The sequence below is a fragment of the Halichoeres trimaculatus genome, unplaced genomic scaffold (genome assembly GCF_033239565.1).
Source record: "Halichoeres trimaculatus isolate MK-OKI-2021-1 unplaced genomic scaffold, fHalTri1.1 fHalTri1_scaffold_7, whole genome shotgun sequence".
NCBI lineage: Eukaryota > Metazoa > Chordata > Actinopteri > Labriformes > Labridae > Halichoeres > Halichoeres trimaculatus.
The window spans coordinates 9,486,335-9,509,208 of NW_027437185.1; the positions used below are offsets into that span (position 1 = coordinate 9,486,335).

At 38.7% G+C, this 22,874-nt stretch overlaps 1 protein-coding gene across 2 annotated transcripts; it reads right to left on the reverse strand.

Annotated features, from left to right (window-relative positions):
- Positions 1-693: 693 nt before the first annotated feature.
- LOC141793615 (long-chain-fatty-acid--CoA ligase 1-like) lies at positions 694-21,951 on the reverse strand. 2 transcript variants are annotated; one of them, XM_074674412.1, is made up of 21 exons: positions 21,883-21,951; positions 15,422-15,810; positions 13,929-14,043; positions 13,445-13,509; positions 12,791-12,892; positions 10,502-10,601; positions 10,230-10,405; positions 8,926-8,958; positions 8,718-8,769; positions 8,529-8,602; positions 8,153-8,230; positions 7,910-8,044; positions 5,950-6,084; positions 4,037-4,132; positions 3,824-3,896; positions 3,486-3,574; positions 3,279-3,395; positions 2,983-3,126; positions 2,759-2,863; positions 2,031-2,102; positions 694-1,917 (listed from the first exon to the last, which is right to left on the reverse strand). In XM_074674412.1, the coding sequence occupies exons 2-21, from the start codon at positions 15,614-15,616 to the stop codon at positions 1,777-1,779; spliced, it is 2,097 nt and encodes a 698-aa protein (XP_074530513.1). In that variant the 5' UTR covers positions 15,617-15,810; positions 21,883-21,951; the 3' UTR covers positions 694-1,776. The 2 variants fall into 2 exon arrangements, with proteins under 2 accessions (XP_074530513.1, XP_074530514.1); XM_074674413.1 differs by lacking the exon at positions 21,883-21,951 and adding an exon at positions 18,972-19,077.
- Between the last annotated feature and the right edge of the window lie 923 nt (positions 21,952-22,874).

A 22,874-nucleotide genomic window follows, 5' to 3' on the forward strand; every position in this document is an offset into this window, starting at 1 on the left:
TCTCCTTTTCACTTTTCACACAAGAGTTTTGTACCACAGAGACAGCTTGATAATTTTTGTATTTACCTCTGTATAGAGCAGGGATCTCCAACTCCTACCCTGGAGGGCTGAGAGGCTGCAGGTTTTCTTTCCAACCAAAAACTCCATCAACTGATTTCACTGATACGTCCCTGCTCTCTGCTTGAAGGTGAGGTAATTTAGTGAAATCTCTTGTAACATCTAGCACAAAAAACCTCCACGCTGGGCAGGTTAATGTATCATGCTTTTAGGGCTGGCTTTGGCTTCAAGGCTTTGAAATAACAATAAAAATGACCAACTAAAACCTGACTACATTATTAACAGACCTAAATGTGATAATCTAGTTTATTATACAGTCTATGGTAGAAATGTATTTTTCTTTTTCTTCAGTCATCAGTTGGACAGCAATAGTTTGGTTGGTCAATGAATCTAAATCCTGGACCAGTTTTATTCCCCATGGTGGTTTCTTTTATCTCTTTAATTTCTAAAGAATGTGTGCATTGAAAGCTTCTAGATAAAGAAAAAAACACTCACTGTAAATTTTGATAATCTTTAATTAAAATCTTTACAACAAAAATCAGAGATGACAAAAACAAATCACAAACTGCTGTCAAATTACTACTGTAAATCTCAACAACCAAGAAGATTTTTTTCCAATTGTTTTTTCCTTCACTCTTCATTTTACACATTCATATAACTGATTCCTTCAACAAATCTTTCCCTTCATTTTACTGTTATAACAGTGTTGACAGTTTTTATATGTCCTGAGACATAAACTTTCAAAAGGATTTCCTTCAAGTTGTATTTCTTACACCTTCAATTTATACAAATCTATTATTTGTTCATTTCATAAATCTCCCTTTAATGTTATTTTCATAAATAAATTAGAACATTGACAGATATTCTCATGTCCAGCATATTCCTCAGTACCTGAACACTAGTACCTGAATCAAAGCTTATTCATTACAAGGTTAAAGAATACAACCACAACAATGCTTAAACGCACCTTTGATTTCCTACTCTCTAGAGAAACAATCCAAAGAACACAGAGAAAAAACAATCATGCAGTGTGTAAAAAATCTCATCAGAGACTCAGAAATGTCAAAGTTTGGATCAATCAGTTCATTGATATGGCTGCTTATCCCCATTGATCCCTCAGTTAACCCCTGTTGGTCGTCAGCTTTGCTCTATTGCCCTGAAGTTTAAAAGTGTGCATGTGCCTGAGCGGATTGTACATTTCATAAATTTACTGTCAATGTTTTACACTTGGATTATAAACTTGTGAAAATTTAATAAAAATATCTTTGAGAAAAAAAAAGTGTGCATGTGTGAATGTGTGTGAGTGAGGTGCAGCGTTTGGTTCCTAAAACAAAGGTCCTGAGAGATATGATGCTACAAATCTGCATCTTGACATTCCCTTTAAAGTTCCCTTCATGGAGTTCATAACTCAAATGATTAAAATCAACACTTCATGTTATATTGTTCCTGTACACAGTAAAGGCAAAGCAAATTTATCAATAAACACATTTGAGGCATAAAATCAACCATGGACTCAACCCTCAGATGTTTTGTATTCTTAGTCCCAGATCAGGTCAGGCTGTTTGTTTTGATCTAAAGGCTCTGAATCAAACCCTTTAAAAACAGGCTGCAGATCCTTTTGGACCTCTTCATTTCAAGCTCCTACTTCTTTCTTTTTCCTTGTTTGCACACTTTGTACTTATTTTGTGTTTCTCCCTCTTTGTTTGTGCTCCTCTCCTCCTACATATTGATCTCAGCGTACAACCCATCTATCTGTGATCTAAAGTATGATCGCAGTTCGTTCCTCTTGGCTTTCAGTGTCGGGGTGAGCAGACCGTTCTCTATTGAGAACAGCTCGCTGTGGATGCAGATGCTCTTCACCTTTAGGAGACACACATTTTAGCAGATTGTGTTACAAACATCACCATATTTCTCAGGGAAGAAGACCAACAGAGCTACTAAGTGGTATTATGAGTTATAGACGAAGGTTTTACCTGCTCAAAGGACTTCAGACCTCCTTCCTTGCCCAGTCGCACCATGTCCTTCAAGATGGCTACTTTGACCTCCTGTTCAGATTAAACAAGAATTACCACAACTGATTTCACTCAATTAATGACTTTTGTTGTAAATTCAGATGTCACTATGAGGAAAAAAATGAGAATGGCAATAAATTTAAAGATTCTCAAGTTTGTCTGTTTGCAGCGGCATTGTACACTGACATATGTAGCTAGAGGGCAAGACAAGAGTATCTTAAAATATGCTAAATGTCAAGAGGCGTCTTTCCCACAGCTTTAAAACTCGGGTTAATTGTGTTTTCCGACTGTATAGATTTTCCTCTACCCTGTGATTTGCCAGTGTCCTTTATCTGTTATGAAATTCAGTAACTTATTCATATTTGTCACTAACTCTTAACTTTAGTATAGGTTGTTGTTTAAAGGCACAGTAGCAGCAGTGGTTAGTTTTTTGTCTTACATACTCGTAAATATGAAACCACAGTGTAAACATTTCCCATAAATAAATAAATAAATAATAAATAGATCATTCAGAACTGGTGCTGTCATTATGACAGGAAATCAAAAAGCTATCAACTTTTTTAACCATTAAAAGTTTTTCAACTCCTACTTTACTATTATACAACACATTACTACTGTACTTTTCACAAGCCCCTAGCTTTTACAGGTGTAATCTATGTGGGAATCAATAGAGAGAGTAAAAGTGTCACCTCTCTGGTACATAGTTCCTCGTAGCTGCCATCCAGGCCCAGGGTCCTCTTGGTCCAGCCAGGGAGGAAGTCTGGGTCAGGAACCACCACTGCTACCAGGCAGGCCTGGAAACAATGCAATAAACACAGCAAACACGTTTAGACAGTATAAACGGCTGGATTATGGAGTTGATTTGTTCAAAAAGAAAGAACGCAGCTCAACGGCAGTCAGATGGTGCACCGACCTGCAGACTGTCTCCGTGCACATAGACCTGTGCAACTGCATCACTCCTGGAGTAGACATTCTCTATCTTCTCAGGGGCGATGTACTCCCCCTGTGCCAGCTTGAAGATGTGCTTCTTCCTGTCCACAATCTTCAGTGTGCCGTTCTGTAAACATGCACACCCCAGGTGAGTTTTGTCTTAATATCTATGAAAAGTCTACTGCTTTACAAAACTTTACTTTACTTTGAAAAAAACATGAATTCAATAACCAAAGAGAATCAAGTGATGCTGAACATAAAACTAGTAACTTAACCTACAGGAAGCCATTTTCCAATGTCCCCAGTGTGAAGCCATCCGTCTGTATCAATAGCCTCTGCAGTCTTCTCGGGGTCCTTCAGGTAGCCCTGGAACACGTTCGGACCCTTCACACACACCTGAACTCACAACACAAACACAGTAGTGAGTCACTAACACTGAGACAGAAGTTTCTGTGATCATTTGTGTCAGGGGCTGTGGATTTTCACCTCTCCTTCTCCATTTGCTGCCAGGTAGTTCATCTCCGTCACATCCACCAGTTTGATGAGATTACAGGGCAGAGGAGCTCCAACATGACCTGTTCATATGAGGTAGAGTTTAGTTCTTATTGAGACAAGCACAATGCACAAAGGAAAATGTGTTCACAGGCACCTTTAAGACACAAAGATGCATTTAAAAAGATTTAAAACTTCAAAACATTTGGATTAGAAAGATGATAAAAAGACCACCAGGATAATCTGAAAACCTGATGGGTCAGATTACTTCATAGCAGCTTTTAATGAGCTACACATTAAAGGCCTAGAATCAGGAGAGCAAACTTCACTACCTGCAGTCCAGTCCCCAGGCAAGGTGATGGAGCACCCAGCAGTACACTCTGTTTGTCCGTAGCCTTCATAAAACTGACAGAGGAAAAATGATCTTTGTTAATATGCCGTCAGTGCTGCTACAGGGGACTGTGTAACAGGAAAAAGGGGAAACAGAGCAGCTTGATGAAGTGAGACAAACATGAAACAAAATCTGCACGTCATGTTAGAGTTACCTGACAACCAATTGCAGCTCTGAGGAAGGTGAGGACAGCAGGAGAGATGGGAGCAGCTCCCGTTAACATCAGACGAACGCGACCTCCCAGGCTGGCCTGTAGGGGGCAGCACACTCACAGTTAATCCTACCAGCTGTGTCCTACACACTTTGAAAATAAGATGTATTTATCCTTTCTGCTCCAGCTGCTTGGTTCACTTTTTAGCACATTTTTATGTGTACTCTGAGAATATGAACCAGTCTGAAACTTTGCACTGTTGACTGCTTTAGCTGTATTTTCCTCTTTGCTTATTTATATGAACAGCCCTAAAAACCAGACATGTTATGGAATATAAATCAAAGAAAAGCGGACAAAACTTGTTTAAAATCTGAGCTTCCATCCATTGTCTTTGCTACTTGTCCATTTCAGATATGGAGTAGTTGTTTTTTAAGGATGTGTCTGTCAATAAACAAAGGGCAGAATAAATGCGAGACATTTGTTGCAGTCAGCTCTGGTCTCAGCCTTAGGGAAAAGAGAAGACATCCATCACCCACAGTTAAAGTACAGATGGATTAAACGTCACATCCTGTTGGTATTCTTTACAAGACACCAGCCCAGAGTCTGACAGCTGTGACCCAGTACCAGCTGCTCAGTGCAGAGTCACAGAGAGCTACCCTCACTGCTCAGTGGACTCAGACATGTGCTACTGTAAACTATATATAAAAATTATATCAAATTACAAACCCTCACTTTGAATACTTGCAATAAAATGATGTGAAATTGAATTTATTTTTGCTTTATTTTATCTTAATCTATTAGAACATTGAACTGCCTATATTCTTAAAATTTAATAATTCAATATATAACTTAATTTCGTGCAATTCAGTTTTTCTATTCCATTTCAGTTCAGTGAGACACATTTCCAGTACATGGCAACTTTACTGTAGAGCAGTTCAAGGTTGTAAATAAAGCAAAAAAAAAAGAATTAAATTGACTTATTTTACCTCAGTTTTTAATGCATTATTTAAAGACAGCATTTCAAATTTAATATGATTATTCGAATCAGTTTGCGGTAGCACATGTCCCAGCCTGCACTGCTCAGTCAGTTAGTTCATTGTGCATTGTCTCCAAAGTCCCTCTACAGTTACTTTATGACCAAATGCAATGTTAACATTGATTATAAATTAGGGTTGTAAAGGGGTAGAAAACTACTGGTAAATATCAGGAAAAAATCCTGAAAGTTTCCATGGGAATTTTAACTAAGGAGCATTGGAAATTTTCAGTATTGTTGTCTACTTAAAAAAATATATTTAAAAAAATCATGGAAAATTATGGCTAGGAAATTTTGTAAATTTTCTATTTTTCTTTTTATCAACTTGAATGAGATTTTAAAAACGATCTAGGTTAACCCAACATGACTGAATGCAAACTCAACCATGTCCCATGAATCACATGTGAAAACAATTCCAAGCTCATGTGATCATCATGAGTCACTACTCTACAGCCTTTCCACTGAGGCCACCTGTCTGGATTAGGAGTCTAGAAATCCAGTCTGGGTAAGTTTTGATGATAGTACTGAGGTAAATACATTTGTGTACACTATGTTACATTTACATTTGGTGTGGTTTAACCTTAAGTAATGAACACATGTGAGTTAAACTATTTTCAGAGGCTAGCTATGGCAAGTATTTATACCTATTCACGATAGCTGGGCGTAGTTTGGAAAGTTCCTGAAAAATCATTGATAATGTTATTTATAAATTATGCATTAGACCTATGTGCATGCATGTCTGTTTACAACAAACCAAAATGTTTCATATTTATACATTAATGACCAGGTAAATGCAGGTATTATAAATAAGAAAAGTTAAAAACCATGTCTGCTTCTCAAACTGAAAGTGATGCATTGAGATTTTGTTGTGTTCGTTTTGTACCTGAACTTTCCGGAAGATGAGTCGATCCCAGATGCTGTCCCTTCTCACAATACCCCTGGCCATCTCTGCCTCCTTCCTCCTGTAAGCAAAACCAAGCAGCCAGCGCTTCAGACCGGAGTTGGCCTGCCCAAAGATCTGAAGAGACACAAACCAAAAAATCAATGTGGATGACTTAAAGGTGTGAGACCAGAGGACTAACAGCACGGTGAAGGCACAGCCACTCTCATTTATTCTACAGCAAACAATGACAGTAAGTGACAGCTATAAAAAAAAATCAGGATAAGATTATTTTGTAGAGAAAAAAGCCAGAAAGTGGCATCACTCTGCACCTCGACAGCCCAAACGTTAGCATCAAGCTTCGCACAGAACATTCACTCAGCCTGTTAAAAGGCAAATTTGCAAATTTGTAAGACAAACTCTCAGGCTCTGGATTCAAACCTGGGAAAAGACAGCACTGTCTACAAGCGCCCACAAGTCTTCTGTGGGGAAATTACCAACTATGTGTGACATTTACATATAATGAGAACGTTTGATTTGCATCCTTACTTTCAACAAATTCTTCATGAACAGCGACTTTACAGCTATACAGTCACACTTAATTTTGACTTTTTATGATTAATTAATTAATATGATTAATTAATTAATTAAGGCGCAGAAACACTGTAGCTTGACAACTTTAAGTCAATGTACCTTATTTATTAGACTTCATAATTCCTCCCTTTAACAAGACATTGGATTAATAACCTGCATTCACTTATTTATTTTATTTAACTAGTACTTCATTCAGATTCAACCTATACAATCTTTGTGCACACTGGCTAATATACCGCAGTATCTCTTTTTAATGTGCAATACCTGTCTTCAAGTGCAATATCTGTGAAATACAGCTCACTAAGTGCAATATCTGTTTAACATAGGTCATCTCGCCTTGTCTTCTTAATGTAAATAGTTTTTATGTGTTTAATACTTATTGCTTATTTTGGTACTTACTGATTTACTTGCTTATATCTTTGTATGGTTCATTTGTTGGTCATGGACACCAAACTGGTTGAGTCTTCAGTAATATTTTTACTATTTTTGCTCCTGTGTTTGTCTGGAGATCCTTCATGTAACCATGGCTGCATTGTTTACATGAGATTAGCTATTAGCATGGCATGTCAGTGCCAACTGGTGCAAGGCCAGATGTTTTCCTGCAAGGTGAGGAGAAGGAGGTGACCATGACGTGTTGGTTCTCAGGTGTGAGCTAAGAAGTGACGACATGGACCTGTCCTTCCATCCATCGTTATTGGGAACAGAAGATCTATCTCCATTAAGATGGACAAGCTAGCCATGCTAACCTAGCAACAGAGGGAATACCAGAAGGCAGAGTAGCATCATGCTGTTCACAGACATGGCCGACCGAGGGAACACTGGACAACAATGCCACATTGGAAGAGCTTCACCTGCTGTGAGCAGACAGGATCCAGGAGACAGAGACTGAACAGACTGCTGAAGAAGCTCAGTCCTGGACCCTGTGGAGGTGGAGGCTGGCTGACTGCACAAAGATGAAGAAGCTGTCATCATCTATTTTCTTATGGACCTTTCTGCACTTTCTATACACTTTCTTACTTTTGTTTTCTTGGTTGCTGCTGTAACTCCTGAATCTCTCCTTCGGGATAAATAAAGTGTTTTTTATTCTGTTTTATTGTATGATGCTATTGTGTCTTATTTTCCAACTGCTCTAATGTGAAGAGCAGTGGTAATAGCATATTTGCCCCCTGGGATTAATAAAGTATTTCGGATTCTGTTTATTTGAACCTCTTATCATATGCTGATGGGAGTTGTGCTGAAGTCTCAATTTCTATTTTACATTCATGCATTCATAAGGTTGTGAGTTTCTTTCTGTATAACACTCTGCTTTACTGTGAGACTTGGTTGACGTCTTCCAGTGTGTGCATCTCCCACTAACTCCAACCCTTACCCTATCATGCATCCTGTTGAGGAGTCGAGGAACCACGGGGAACACTGTTGGCTTCAGGGTGCACAGGTCATCTGACAACAACCGGATGTCTCCCTGGAAAAATCCAATCCTGGCTCCGTGCATTATCATAACTCCCTGTCAGCATCATGAGAAGAAGACAGTTCAAAAGTCACTATGAGTTTGTTATTGAAAAGGTTGACAAACCAAAGGGGTGACTACAGGAGTTAAAGGAAAACACACTACCTGTACTACTCTCTCAAACATATGAGCCAAAGGCAGGAAGGAAATATGGACATCTTTGTGGGACATTGGGCAGCGAACCTAAAACATACAGGTAAACAAAGACACAGGGAAGAGGACACACAAGAACACACAGGAACACACAAACACAGAGAGGGAAAGCACTTAGGGTCAGTGTTTGTACCTCGATCACCCTCTCAAACATGTGGGCCAGAGGCAGAAAGGACATCATGACATCATCTGTTCTGGTCTGAACATGAGACTGAAGACAGGAGGGAGGAAATGTAAAACAAACCCTTCACCTTCTCTTTGTTCTCATCCTCCTGATCTACTAACACATGTGACAGAGGAGAGACCTCAACCCCCCTCAGGGCCTCACCTCTGTGACTTTAATGAAGGCTGAGCAGTTGGACACAACATTTCTGTGGGTCAACATCGCTCCTTTGGGGTTTCCTGGATGAAAAAACAAACACATTTTTCAGATTTTAGTTATTTTTTTGTTGCGTTTCTTGTGTGTGTATTTGTGCAGGTGTGTGTGAGACAAAGGAAGGATGAGAGAGGGCTTCACCTGTCGTCCCACTGGTGAAACAGATGACAGCCATGTCCTCTGGCTGTGGGGGCTGGGGGATGAGGTGATGACACATTAATAATTAACCAAAATAAAATAATTATCACATGAATACATTTATCAATCACTTTTCCTCTTCTTCTTATTATGTCTATAAATGTCTCTTAATTAGTCCAAGAGGACATTAAGGAGGCCAGTGTTTACTCACCACAGGTGCACAATGATTAGCCTTCCCAATTTCCTGTTCAACAAGAGCAGCACAACAAAGGGGTGTTATTGGGATTAAGGCAGCAGAAAAGATTGTAAAACAATGAAACAGAGTAATACACTTAAATAATAAAAAAAAGGCTGAGGGAAAGAAATGTCATACATTTTTAAATTTCAGGAAACACTGCTCCTTCAGATTAATGACAGCTAATCAAACTACCCTAAACAGGAAACAGAAAATTCAGGATTATCTGGCTTTTCTTTCCTATGCATTGTGTGTGTGTGTTTTGTCTCAGAGTCCTTCTCATGTCAGCAGAACCAACCAATGAGTGAGGAGAGTGATCACTTATCTCCCTCTGACGCATCATTCACATTGAACAAAGAATAGAAAGCAACAAAGTTTTCCCCACATGGACAGTCAGTCTTAGTCTTATGAAAACAGTATAGGCCTGAGCTCCAAACCTCAAAAAATGTATTGTAGAACAGCGGCACCTTGACTTATGAGTGTTCCAACCAACATGTTTTTCCAGATACAAGCTGTGTTTCTGATGATCTTTTTGCTTTGAGTTGAGAGCTTAAATTCGAGTTTGAGTCAGCTTTAGATACCCTACTGCTGGTGCATCAAACGCCACAGTTAACACTGAATCATTCGCCCCGCAACCCATGCCTAACTTGTTCACTTTGAGCAGTAAGCTCACAGTGGAAGCATCAGTGTTGTGCTCGCATTTGTTCTTGCAGTTACTTTGAAAAACTTTCAGACTTTCTTCAAAAGAAACTCCTAGAAAAAGTCGCAACTGTGCGTGCAACTCCTGAAAGGGAAGATGAAACAGACTTTATCCATAATAAAACTAGTTTGTTCCAGTATGTTCTATTGTATTATGTTTTCATACAACATTCACTCTTTGTAAGTACATTTGCAAACACGCAACAAAAAATTGCTGTGATTTTTAAGGTTCCAAATGGATTAATGGCCTTTCAATTTATTTCAACAGGAAAAAATCAATTGACATACAAGAATTTTGAGTTATGAGTTCAGCCACGGAACGAATGAAGTCAAGGCACCACTGTTGTTCAATTAATGTTCATAAAGTCTCAGATCAGCTGCTTTCCAAGGCTTAAAAAGACGCTCCGGCTCAGCTGTGAGACTTCTGATGTACGTGGATCATTCTCCAGCTAAGGTAGAGACAGTGTTGGGTTTTTGTTGTTTTTGTTTTGTTTTGTTTTGTCCCTGTGTGGAAATAATCAACTAAATTAAACTAAAGGAAAAACAGAGAGACAGAGCTGTGAACAAAGCTGTGTGCTGACCTCCATCTCCTGCATGCTGAGGATGGTGATCCCAGCCTCCTGCCCCCTGCTGACCAAGTCTGCACTGGGGGTCTCCATCAAAACGATGGTTTTCACGGAGTGCTCCCTGTCTTTCATGCAGTCCAGCACCAGGTTGACCTTATCCACCACGTCGCACACGACAGTCGAGATGGTAGCTGCAGGACACACGCAGATGAATGAGAACACCTGTGAGTGTTCATCGGCAAAGACGACAGCAACAGGTGAGCTAAAGCTGCTCCTGATGGGTTTACCTTTGTCTATGATGTAGGCGATGGCCTCTGTTCCCAGTGTGTCATAGAGAGGGACTGACACCAGAGAGTAGGTGTAACACGCCAGCTCGCTGATGGTCCACTAAACACACACATCAAAGGCAAATCCAATAACACAGCATGAGAAACAAATAAAACTCTAGAAAGACTCCTGTGGTGACATATTAAAACTATAAAGGAGTCATAGTTGGTGCTTCCATAACTTCTTAACTGGCTATATAACTCCCTGAGTTTTCTAGATGCTAGTAATGAAAGTTTGATGGAACAGCTAAAAAAACTGTTTTCTAAAAGAAAACAGACATACTGGCACATCAGACAATTTCTAAACCAGAAAAATGATCTGATAATGACCGAAAACAACTATGTTTAACTGTTTTAGGAATATACCACCTTTGAGATTCTAACAGTTTAGATTAGTTGTAAAAGCTGATTTGATTGAAAAGATATGCATAAATTCTTTAGAAATTCGTAGTTACAGTTTGTTTTTTTTTAGGTTTATTTAGAACAAAATATTTATCTGGAGTTAGAGCAAAAAAGGCCAGGAGGAATCGTGTATTTTTAGAAATGAAAAACGTCATACTATTTTAAGATTGTATTCAAATACAATAAGATAAACAAACACAACTCTCCATAAAACACTAATCATACAGGTGCCATAAGGCTGGGCGTTAAGGTTATGTGCCACTTCTTACTCTTGCCCTGCTTACTGCTCTGTCCTCTGTCCTCTCCTCTCTGAATACAGGCAAAAAGAGCCAGAAGAATAACTTATAGCAGATGTGCCAGCGGGTGCTCATGCCTTAAACTACTTACATGAAACAAATTGCCAGTGACTGAAACCAGACACATTTTCTCTGTAATCTTGTTTTTATTTTATCTCGTTTCTGATCATGAAACAGTCTTTTTTGTTTTTTATAAGAAAACAAAAATGTCTTTTAGAATTTTGATTTAGTTTGTGAACAATAACTTTATGAAGAGAAACTTGATCTGATGTTTTCTGAGTAAATAAAAAGTCTGGAAAGTGAAAAAGGTCCAAACCAACTACAAGCTCTGATGAAGACGTGTGTGTGAATGGACCAGAGGTAGAGTCAGTGATTGAGTCACAGAGGCTTTAATCTGTGTGTATTCACCCCAGGTGTTCTGACCATACCTTCCGGCCATGTCCACACGTAGCCGGGTATTTAGGAAAACGCTTATATTTTTATATGTTTACGCCTGTCGTCCACACGAACCTGCAGTTTTCCGTCACCGAAAACGATGACGTAAAACTGCCGAAATCTTCACTTTTCGTTTTCGAAAAGTGAAGATTTTGGAAAACTCCAGTTTCATAGTTTTCGTGTGGACGCCGGTAAACAGAGTTTTCAGTTCTTAAACGTCACAGCTGAATGGCGGGGCTCATTCTGATTGGCTGGCACAGGTTTTACGTCTGGAAAATACTGTCCATTATGGGTTTGGCATGCGTCGAGCCACACTCACCAGCTGATTTACCCGCTGCGTGTGGACAGAAGTATTTTTAAAAACGAAAGAGGGGGGGATATCATTTTTGAGAATACCTGGCTACGTGTGGACATGACCTAAGGCCATATTAAAGCTCACTCCCTCTGACTGATCAGTCCTGTGTGCCGTCTGCTCTGGAGCCTCATGCCTCTGTGTAATTCATTTTGTGATAAATGTTGACGTTCAGATTAAGAGGATGGTGCACATCTCTCTCCATCTTAAATCAGTGTTTTTGAACCAATGTTTGTTACTTTGTTCACTGAAAGGTTTGTTTGAAAATTATTTTCTTTAGATGAACAAAGCTTACTTTTCTTTTGGGGTTTCAAGAAACATTTATTTTGATCTACTTGAATACATACTTTAAATGACCTCTTAAAAGGGTTTAGGCTCAGATATTCCTGTAATAACACTTATAAAGAGCTGATGTCATCCATTGGTTTATTTCATTTACAGCACACTGATGCTTTGGAAAAGCCGTAAACATCAGGTGTGAGAGAATGTAATCTGGAAGTAACAAGAAGAGCAATGTTGTCTTTTTATTTAGGTCGCAGTCTGAGTGAAGTTAAACGCTCCTGTTGGTCCTGTTCATGACTAATCCCTGCACAAACATCTGTTACTCTAATAGAGACAGAATTCAAAGAAAATCTGATAAAAACATGAATGATTTTCCATACAGCTCTGTAAGAGTTAGGGGTCATTGATCCATGTGTGGTTCCTGAGTGGATGCTTGTTTAAAATGAGTGTAGAGGATGAAGATGAGGAAGAGGATGTCCGTACCTCAGGTCTGTTTTGGGAGAAGATGCCGATGTAAGGGTCGCTGGTCTTGGAGTGTCCTTTGTGTAGAAATGCTGAACCCAGATTCTCTGTTCTTTCTATTACCTAAAACACACACACACACACACACAAAAGGGTAAATACATTTTTTTTATAATTTACCTATCACAACATAAATCAGTTGATTGGATCAGAGAATTTTCTCCTTGTGTTTTTCTTTTTGTATTTTTCAGGAACCAGGTTTGGCTTGATGGTTCAGTCATGACACATATTGACTGAGGCTTCAGTCCTCTAGTGGGTTGGGGAGATGTTCAATTTGAACCTGTGGCCCCTTTTCTAATAATTCACTCTCACTTTCTCCCTGTGTCCTGCTCTATCCATGCTCCTCTTCTCGCTGAATAAAGGCATAAAAGCTAAAAAAAGAAAAACTTTAAAGGAAGTATTTATTTGATAACAAATTTTGTTTGAAACTTTACCAAAACAACAAAATCCACTTTCAAATGCAGCTTCAGTGTTCTTCTGTTTTAAGGAATACAGCAACCCACAGGTCAAATTTGCTTCAACAACAACACCACCACAGTGTGAGGACAACAGGGAGTGCTGCTGGAAACCTTCCACTTTCCTGTGGTCTGGATTAAAGCTGGTGGTGACTCTTACCTCTCTGTAGGACATCCATTCATAAGACTGTTTGGGTTTCCTGGAGCCCAGACAGGGGCCGTTATCTTTGGGACAAACAGAGGGAGGAGGCCATAGACAAAGAAAACAGAAATTAACAACAATTTTTTCAAGCTAACGGAGTTATTTACATACAACACCCTGACTGTTCTGCTCCTGAAAAACACCCTAGACTGGCCGTATTCAGAGGAGATGTAAAACTGGATGATAAAGGGTTCATTGATGTGAAATAGTTTGGTATGCTGGATATGCTTTTGGTCTGAAAAACACAACGACAGAAACAATGATTCTTTGTCCAACAAAGACTTAAAAAAGTGTTTCTTATCTCTAAAGAGGAGGTTATGAGAAATCTTCATTGGATGGAAAAAAATCGGTTGCTCTTGAGTCAAAATTCAGTACATTCAGAGTGAGGCTTCAGTGAAGTGTAGATGCAGTGGATGAAGCACATGAAGTTCATGACACTCACTGGAGACTCGGGCCCCTCTGAGTAAGCATTCATACATGGTTTTGGCATCGTCGTAGTAATGTGTCAAGAGGGCATCTCCATTCATCATTACAGACTTTCGTGCAAACTCTCCTCCCTGTGATAAAAAAAAGGAAAATGCAGAATATGAAAGATGCCGGTGATTATAAAATAATCCCACAACCAGATTGTAATCTCTGCACTTATTCTAATCACATTTAGTTTGTTTGATCCAGGAAACATTAACACATACTATCACTGAGCCAGCCTTGGTTTTATAGATGAGCTTATCAAAGTTTAACTGGCAGTGATCAAACATGTTTAACGATTCTCATTTATTTCTTGGCACGTTTTATCAAACATATGAATAGTTTGAATGAGACATAAACGCTGGTGTATTTTTTTAAGTGTTGGATTTTAAGTTTTGGGAATTTTACTGATTTCTATTACGTAAAGCTTGTGTTCAGATGTTTAAATAGACTTGCCCCTCAGATGTTCAGAAAATCAATAAAAAGACTGCAGGGCTGCAGCACGTCCACCAGAGCAGCTTCAAGTGGAAACAGAAAAGTTTCAACATTTTTTATCTGTTTTTTTCTCAAGGAGTAAAAACCTGAAAATCTCTGTCAGATCTGCCACAATTGAAATTTTGGCAAGTCTGTTATGTCTCATTTTTCATCAAAGCTGCCAAATTAGACTTCAGAAAAATGTCTTATTTCAAAATATTCAAAGGCAAACACAACACCTAAACTCAGGGTTCCTACAGCTTAAGGCAAGTTAAATTCAAGACTTGATAAAACTTTTTAAGACTTTGTAATGCTATTTAAAATTAAATTTAAGACCAACTTCACAACAAACACAAATGGAAAAAAACAAAACATCAATTATATAGGGGCTAGGGACAATTAATAGAGTCCCAGCTGCAACCACATCAATGTTTGTTGGTTCCTCTATTGCGATTGCGTGATGTCACCAGAAGGATCACTCTGTAAATTACTTTTTTTTTTAAATGTTCGCTTTTATTTTGAGATTTGGAACTATTTAAAATCACACTAACATGTGTTAACATTTTTTTAAGACTTTTGAAGATTAACTTAAGACATTTTAAGGCAATCTAAGGCCTTTTTTTTTGGTTCATGTGTTCAATGCATTTTAAGACTTTTTAAAGATCTGAAGGAAACCCTAAATATTGATTGAAAAGCGTAAAAAAGTAGTTAAAAAAAGAATCTGTGAGGTAAGAGAAAGTTTCTTGTATTAGGAAATTAGTCTTATTTCAAGAAACTTAATTGTTTTTTCTTAATAATTAATGAATCAAATGTTCAGGACAGCAACAACTTGTAAAAACAACGACATGTTTCTCTATCACCTGAGCTATCGTGTCTCAGCTCTGTTTGCTCATTAAATATTTCAGGACTGTTAAAGTCTAACCTTTTCACAGCACATTACTTCAGAGTTGCGACACTGCTTGACTTCTCGACAGACTTTGACCTTAAACCTACCGGGACCTCGACCGACTGCATGCTGAGGTCGCAGGCTGGTGGGAGGGGCTTGGGTCGCGTGGCCAGGTAGTATGTTGTTGCAGCAGCCACTGCGCCCATGCTGACCAACATGGGGGTGGAGACGCTGCTGATGTATTGGCTGACATCTTCCAGATCTGGCAACTTGAGCTTCTGCAAGAACTCCTGACTCAGCATGGTGCTCCCAGAGAGGTAAAAGGGCGAGTGTGTGTGAAGCACGCCTGTATGTGTGTGTGTGGGGGGGGTGGAGTGGTCGCTCTGAGTGAGTGTGTGTGTTGGTGTGGTGAAAGTGGGGTGTGTCTGACAATGGTGGCAGCAGTGTGTGTGTCTGTTAGAGGATGGAGTGTGTGAGGGGGCTGGTCAGGGGGGACCTGAGGGCAAGAGAAGAAAGAAGGTGAATTTTAATCATCACAAAAAGGTTTATTAAACTTTCTGACCACTAACTTTAAAAGAAACGTGCAGACATGACACTTTGGGTGATATTGAGGTGAAAGTTAAAACAAAGCTCATTTACAGCTCATACTCAAACATGCTTACATGTTCACTGTAGGGAACATTTAAAACGATATGGTACCGCTACTCAACAGTACTAATTTTTGGTACTTTTTTGAGTTTATATGGTAGAAAATAAAAAAATGTGTATAAATACAAGTTTTTTTAACTAACATATTTATTTTATAATATATAACCTTGCAATGCTGTGTTCATGTCCAGAATAGAAAATTGCCTACTCTACTACTCCCTTACAGTCACAAGGATGCACTGAGGTACCTGAACATGGTACCTTTTGGTTTTAACATAAATTGGTACCCACTACTTTTGACAGAATTTGGTCAGTACCCATAAAAGTACCGAATTCGGTACCCATCCGTAGTTCGCTGCCCTGATGCTGAGCCAACACATTACCAGACTCATGGACTTAGCTTCTTGCTGCACACACAGCACACAGCTAAAGGTGACAAAAATGTCAACGCTGCATGGATTATGGCTGATTTATCAGCTTTAAGCAGCTGGTGATGCTGATTTGAATAATCAAAAAAGAGAATTAGAATTTAAAAAGCCTTAGAAAAATATATCTCAGATATTTTTTAGTCAAAAATCGGCTCATGAGCTAATCATCGCAGCTGTACGTACGTTTTCATGAACATAACTTTAATTTCCCTGAACACATCATGCAGAAAATATGCTGGGATTAATGCAGAACTGATGTGTTTTCTTTTCGACCCCCATGCCCTCACTGCATAAAACTGTCAGTATTTTCTGCAGCACCAAAATCTGTCTGTGACACCCAGAAGTGATCAATCTTCTGGATTAAGTTTGATGTAAAGAGAGACAACAGCCTCCGGTTTTCAGGTCTTTTGGGTTCAAATTTGGTCAGCCAACTGCACATAAACATTTTCCAGCTTGATGAAAATATGAAACTCAAAAACCTGATGTTTCTTTTGGCCGTTACTTTTGCTGAGTCTGAAAGGTCATGGATGAATTTCACAGCATATTTATCAACATTTTCAAGACCGTGCACAGAAAACAACAACTGGGGGTAAAATAAAATAACAGAATAATCACTCAATTCATTGTAATTTTTCTGATTCCCTTCTTCCCTACTTATCTCCACAGTGACCTGACAATAACTATTTTCCGCTGCTTCAAAGATACAGATGGTAAATTCTATAAAGACTTTATGACAAGAGACAAAATAATTATCAAGTTATCACATGGGCAGAGGGAGAAACTTGGATTTATCATTTATTTCTCCTGTTTTGTTTCTGATAAGAAAATGCTTGGCTCACATCTTGATTCAAGAAATTTTCTCTTTTTTTTACTTAAACCCTATGAGGGAAAGTACTGTAAGTTAGATATTTCTAAGTTGTCTTGTTGAAGTATGCTGGCAAAAAAGAAGGGTTTTGGCTTTTGTTAATGGAAATCTAACAACCCCTCTGTAATCAATTTAGTTTGTGATTTTATTTTCTTTGCTCCAAAACTGAAAGATGCAGTTCAGAGTAGCCAAGCTCAGAGTAGCCAAGCTCAGAATAGCGTGCCCTCATGATGTAAACGTTAAGAGTCCTGGCTGTTTGTCTTGGATCACAGCGTGTAGGTGTCAGGTGCAGAGTGCCACAACACAGTGACATAATGTAACAATGAGCAGACACAACAAATTCTTCTGTTTAAAGTGCCTTTATCAAATAAGTAACTCAGTCCAACAGTTTTTTCTGTGTATGTTATAAAGTAATAGTGTCACACTATCATTGGCTGCTTGGTAAAAAAAAAAAGACTTTTGTGAAGTTTTTTGTAATTCCTAAACTGAATCCTGAATCCATCATTCACTCGCTCCACATCAGCCCAGTGACCTCATTTGACCCCGCTGCTGATCCAGCAGTAGAATAATAGCAGGTTATCTAATTCAGCTGTGGCTGAAACTGCAGTATAATTAGACTATATTCAACGATTCTCTTTGGACAGGTTGGGCAGGTGTGGCAGGTTCCCATGGTGTGTGTTTGTGTTTGTGGCGAACACTTAAAACCTTCCTCCTTACTCGTAAGATAGTGTAGGTGTCAGCAGATAATCATCTCTGATGTAATTTCTGTTCATTCCTTTTGGACAGAAACTTAATCACAATTTCACTGAATGCCTAAATATTTACTACATGCAAGACGTCACTTTTCAAGCCTGCGCTGCACAGTTAAACATTACCACACCACAAATTGAATCTTGCATCTCAGCAGCTTGACTTCCAAAATAAATTCAGATCAAAAGTAACAAATATTCAACACAATAGTAAAACTCTAGCCCTGATCTGCAGAAAAGAACCTTGTGTCTGGGGTTTAGTCTATGCAGACCAGTATTTACTTGTTTGGCAGAGGCTCAGAGGCTTTTACCCCGCCTTCACATAGTTTTATTGTAGACTGATTCATAAAGTCACTTCAGTACATGGCCTACAGTCTGCACCACTCACAGGGTGACAGACTCAGGCCTGTTACAAACAGGCTTTGGGTGAGAGAACAGGGACATGCCCACCTCCGGATGAACCTTGAGGACAAACAGGAGACCTTGGGCCTAGATTCTTTGCAACAGAAACTGCAGTAAAACACTGATTGCATCAGGGAGAGCTTTTCTGATGCTGATTAACACAATTCAAAAGTTCACATTTTACCCATCGCAACCTTCTACCTGGTTGCAACACACCACAAATGTCCATCTCCCTTCCAGGATGACCAGTCTCTGTCCCTCTTCTGAAACATTGCCCTCAGTCCCAGTTACAAAACATAAAGTCGCAACATTAATCCGTGTTGCAAAAAGTTCACTATCTGAGAGGTTAACGGGTGAATTCAGAAGAATAAGTCACATCAGCTTTAAACCTCCACTTCCACATTCACAGAGAGAAATTTAAAGATAGCAAGTTGATTATTATAAATAAAGAAGTCACTCAAATGGAGAAGTGCCAGCATCACTGTCGGTAAAAACCAGATTATGTTTCCTCCTTCTCTAGCATGCACAACACAGAACTACTCCTCTGAATGCCTTCCACACTCACCTGTAACAGACAGCAGCCAGGTGAGACACACACTTTTCTCTTTCTGGTGAGAGTGACCCTGGAAACACTGTTGATCCTTCTGCTGCCACAGCAACCACCACGCTCCTCTGCTCCAACAACGCTAACACACTGATTCACAGCTGGCACGAAACAGGCACAGAAATGCTGTTACAAGGTGATGTGTAACCTCAGTTAATCTACCAATCAAAGGTCAGGCTGGACACAAGGAGGCCTCTGATTGGCTTCTTGTGACTAAATGGCCCAACTGACTGACTCAAGAGACAGGCTGTGAGCAATCAATGAACTTATCTGTGAAGAGGATCAGCGATGTAGCAATACAACAAACTCTAACCTGACACTTCTGTCACAACAGAGAGGAGCATTTAAATACCACTGAAACATAAATACTACATTCACATCATCACACATCTACTGACTGATACACCTGCACCATCTCTCCCTGAATACTTTTACATATAAATAGACATAAACAGACATAAACAGACATAGTCTAACATGTGACTTTGAAATTAATTTGCAACATCAACAGGTTCAAGTAGTCGCCTGGTCCCTTCACCTTTCCCCTGATGACCTCTGACCCCTGTGTGTTGGGTTGAGATGATTAGGCAGAGTGAGATAAAAGCTCATCAAAAACAAAACGGCAGAGCTGTGAAGCTTCTTGTAAGTTCAGTGAGCTCTGATTTCTCTCATATTAAGTCTTCCTCACTCATGTCTATCCCAGTCAGTGCCGTGGTATGACTGTATCTCAGCATAGTCATACCAATATCACAAACTTCATGATGGATTTAAAGCCAGGCATGCTAAGCAGTGCTACATTTAGTAAACACCAAAACCGTGTAGCTGGTTGAGTATTACTAGACACATTTATGTGTTTTAAAGTGTTTACTTCTAATAGTGTAGTGTTTATACTCTGTGCAAGGGTCCATAAAGCTCTTAATTTTACATTGAAATGTTTGTATATGGAATTTATAAAATGTTGGTGTGTCAATGATAAGGTAAGATGTTTATTCTGACCTTCAGGGTAATAAAATGTACTAAAGTGCCCTCTACACACTACAAAAATGAAGTCTTAACAAATGCTCATGTCTTCATTTAAGTAAAAACATCTGAATAGATTTCTTATGAGTCACATTCACCTGAAAAGTCCATAAAATGTGTTATTTTGAGACATTAAAAGGCAAAATTATGCCTAAATAGCTTGAAATCAGAAAAAAAGAATATGCTCACAAAAGTGTTTGACATGTTTCATGAACAAAGAATAATTTCCTAATTAAAAAAACTGAGCTCGTACTTTTTTTTGAAAACCCCTTTGCACATTTTTGTACCCCCTTAACTCAATTCAGAGCTCATTTTTCTCTTTTGACATCTTGATTTTAGACATTTTTCCTTACATGGTGAGTCTGATCAAATTTTTCTGTACTAGATATCAGCCATGAACACTCAGATTTCAGATTTTGGTCCAGAGTTAGCCTTTTTAAAATGTTTTCCAGCTCACCCTTACTTTTCACAGGCAATAGAAAGCGAAAGCATCTTTAAAGTGCTGGTACAGACTGATCTCTCTTTATCATATCTCCCTCTGAGCTTGAGATGAAAATAATGCACAGCAAAATATTTCTCACATCTGTTAACTTTTTTAAGTATACCTTGAATAATTAATTTTAAAAAAGAGTTAATAACAAAATACTCTGAAGCCTTGCTCTTCCATAGCTTTTATATCAAAAAATTATCTCAGCATGAAACAGTTGTGGCTGCTAATGCTGTTACCTCTCTGTATCTGGATATCTGAGACAGTAGTTATGAGTGCAACATTTACATTAAGTGAAAGATCTTGACATTTTGTCCTCTAATGTCTCTTGTGATTAACTTTATTGCAGTGGGTGATCATGCCTGGAAGTCCACGCAGCCTATGGTATATATACACTAGTGTACATAAGGAGCGCTGCAGCGGAGAGGGAAGGGGGGTGGGCTGCATGCCAAGGAACCAATGAATGTGCTGTGGGTTCATGGAAGTCAGCCAATCAGGTATAAGTCACCTTTCACCTCAAAACCTGCAGCCTGCCTCTCTATCACCTTCAGTGTTCTCTGTAGTTTCTGTGGTCCAGAGAGCAGTAACAGTGTTTAAGTGCAGGAGTTTCACAGACAGTAACAGGACATACAGAAGATGCCAGAGTAAATATGCGTTTGTACTGAATCTACAGTAACTGGGCCTCATCCAAGTGATCACACTTCTAAAAGAGCGCAGATATCGACACAACACCTTACAAGTACGAGCAAATTTGTTCGACAATCTATATCGTAAATTGGACTTTGATCTCAGCGGTTCAAGGTGACTTGATTGGACTTTGGTAGCTCGTACATGCCTTCTGTAAATCATAAAAAAATATTTATTCCGGCTATTTCTAACCTTTAACCAAAGGATGTTCAGTGCAACACTGTGTAGTATGTGGATCAAAGTCAATGAATGGCAAAGGTGTGAAATAAAACAGAGAAAGTTACAGCAAATTAACTGAGTTTAAAATGATAAGGAATCTCGACGACATGCACGATAACCATTCATTAGTTAAACGTCAATAACTACGCATCGTTAAACCTGTAGACTCTATGCGCTCCACAAAGAAAGACGGAAGAAAACAGAAACAAAATAAACAAAACCAAAGCCAAGTTCAGAAAGCTGCAAGGACAAAACAAGGATTTTTAGAGACGCGCGAGTAACTTTTCATTCATGAAGTCTAACTGTCACTAAAGTCAAAGCGTGACCTTTTCTTCAATGAAAACGTCTTTTGTTCTGGCTGTTACACTTTTGTTGAGCGTGAGCAGAAACAACACTAGTACTCTGCTTTTAACCGTTCAGTGCAATATCAATGAAAATAGTAACTTACAAACTACTTACCACCTGACAGCAACAGATCTCCCTTTGCTTGTCTTTCCTGACCACGCGCACTTAACAGAGATGAAAAAAAGCTACTTCCGGAAACATATTTCAAAATAAAAGCCGTTGCTACATTCATTAGCTTTCGGGGGATTAGAGACGTTTTAATTGATTGCTATTTCAGTATAAGAGCATGGAAAATGTTCATGTTTAACTGAATACAGCTCTGGCCTTCACTATATTGATAACTAAACGTGTTAATTTAACAAATAAGAAGCTGTTTCCGTCAAACGACTGGACCTGTTAGCTTTCTTAGCAACTCTTGAAACCATAGACTGAAACCAGTGATGTAAGTCGTTTCTGTTACGCTCGTCGTGAGACCGCTGTATACTTTTTTTTTATTTTTTATTTTGCCCAGTTGTGGAGATCTTATTCAATTATTTGATTTTATTTCTGAAAATCTCGATTAAGGGTTTGTTTCATTATGGAAAAAAAATCTTTGTACTCCTTATGCAATATACAGAAAAAAAAACATTCTAAAAGAAAATCCTCTTTTTGACAAAACTCCACATTCACAAATGCAAATTCTTGAGAGGAAGGCCTTCCTTTGTTGTACTCAATTCAGTTCTCTGATATACAAACGCATTTAATACTATGGCAGCTTACAACTTTTATGCAGAATTTTGATTTACTTCGATGCCCTCCCCAGGCAAAAGAAAAAAAAAAGAACTTGCTGCAGTTGCATAGTTAAAAAAACCCCAACTACATACAAATTAAGAATAGAAAGAGAGCAGTAATGGGAATCCCTGCTTGTTATAGTTCCTTTGCTCAGCTCACTTAAAACAGCCAGTTTCATTGGATCCCTAGTAGCTCCTCATATTTTTGTTGATTGAATTAGCCTATTACCAGAAATAACCCCCCTGAAAAAATTTAAATGAGTTATCAATGTACAAAGTATATTTTCATTATAGCATTATACACTACTATACGTATCAGAAATGTTTTGAATGAAA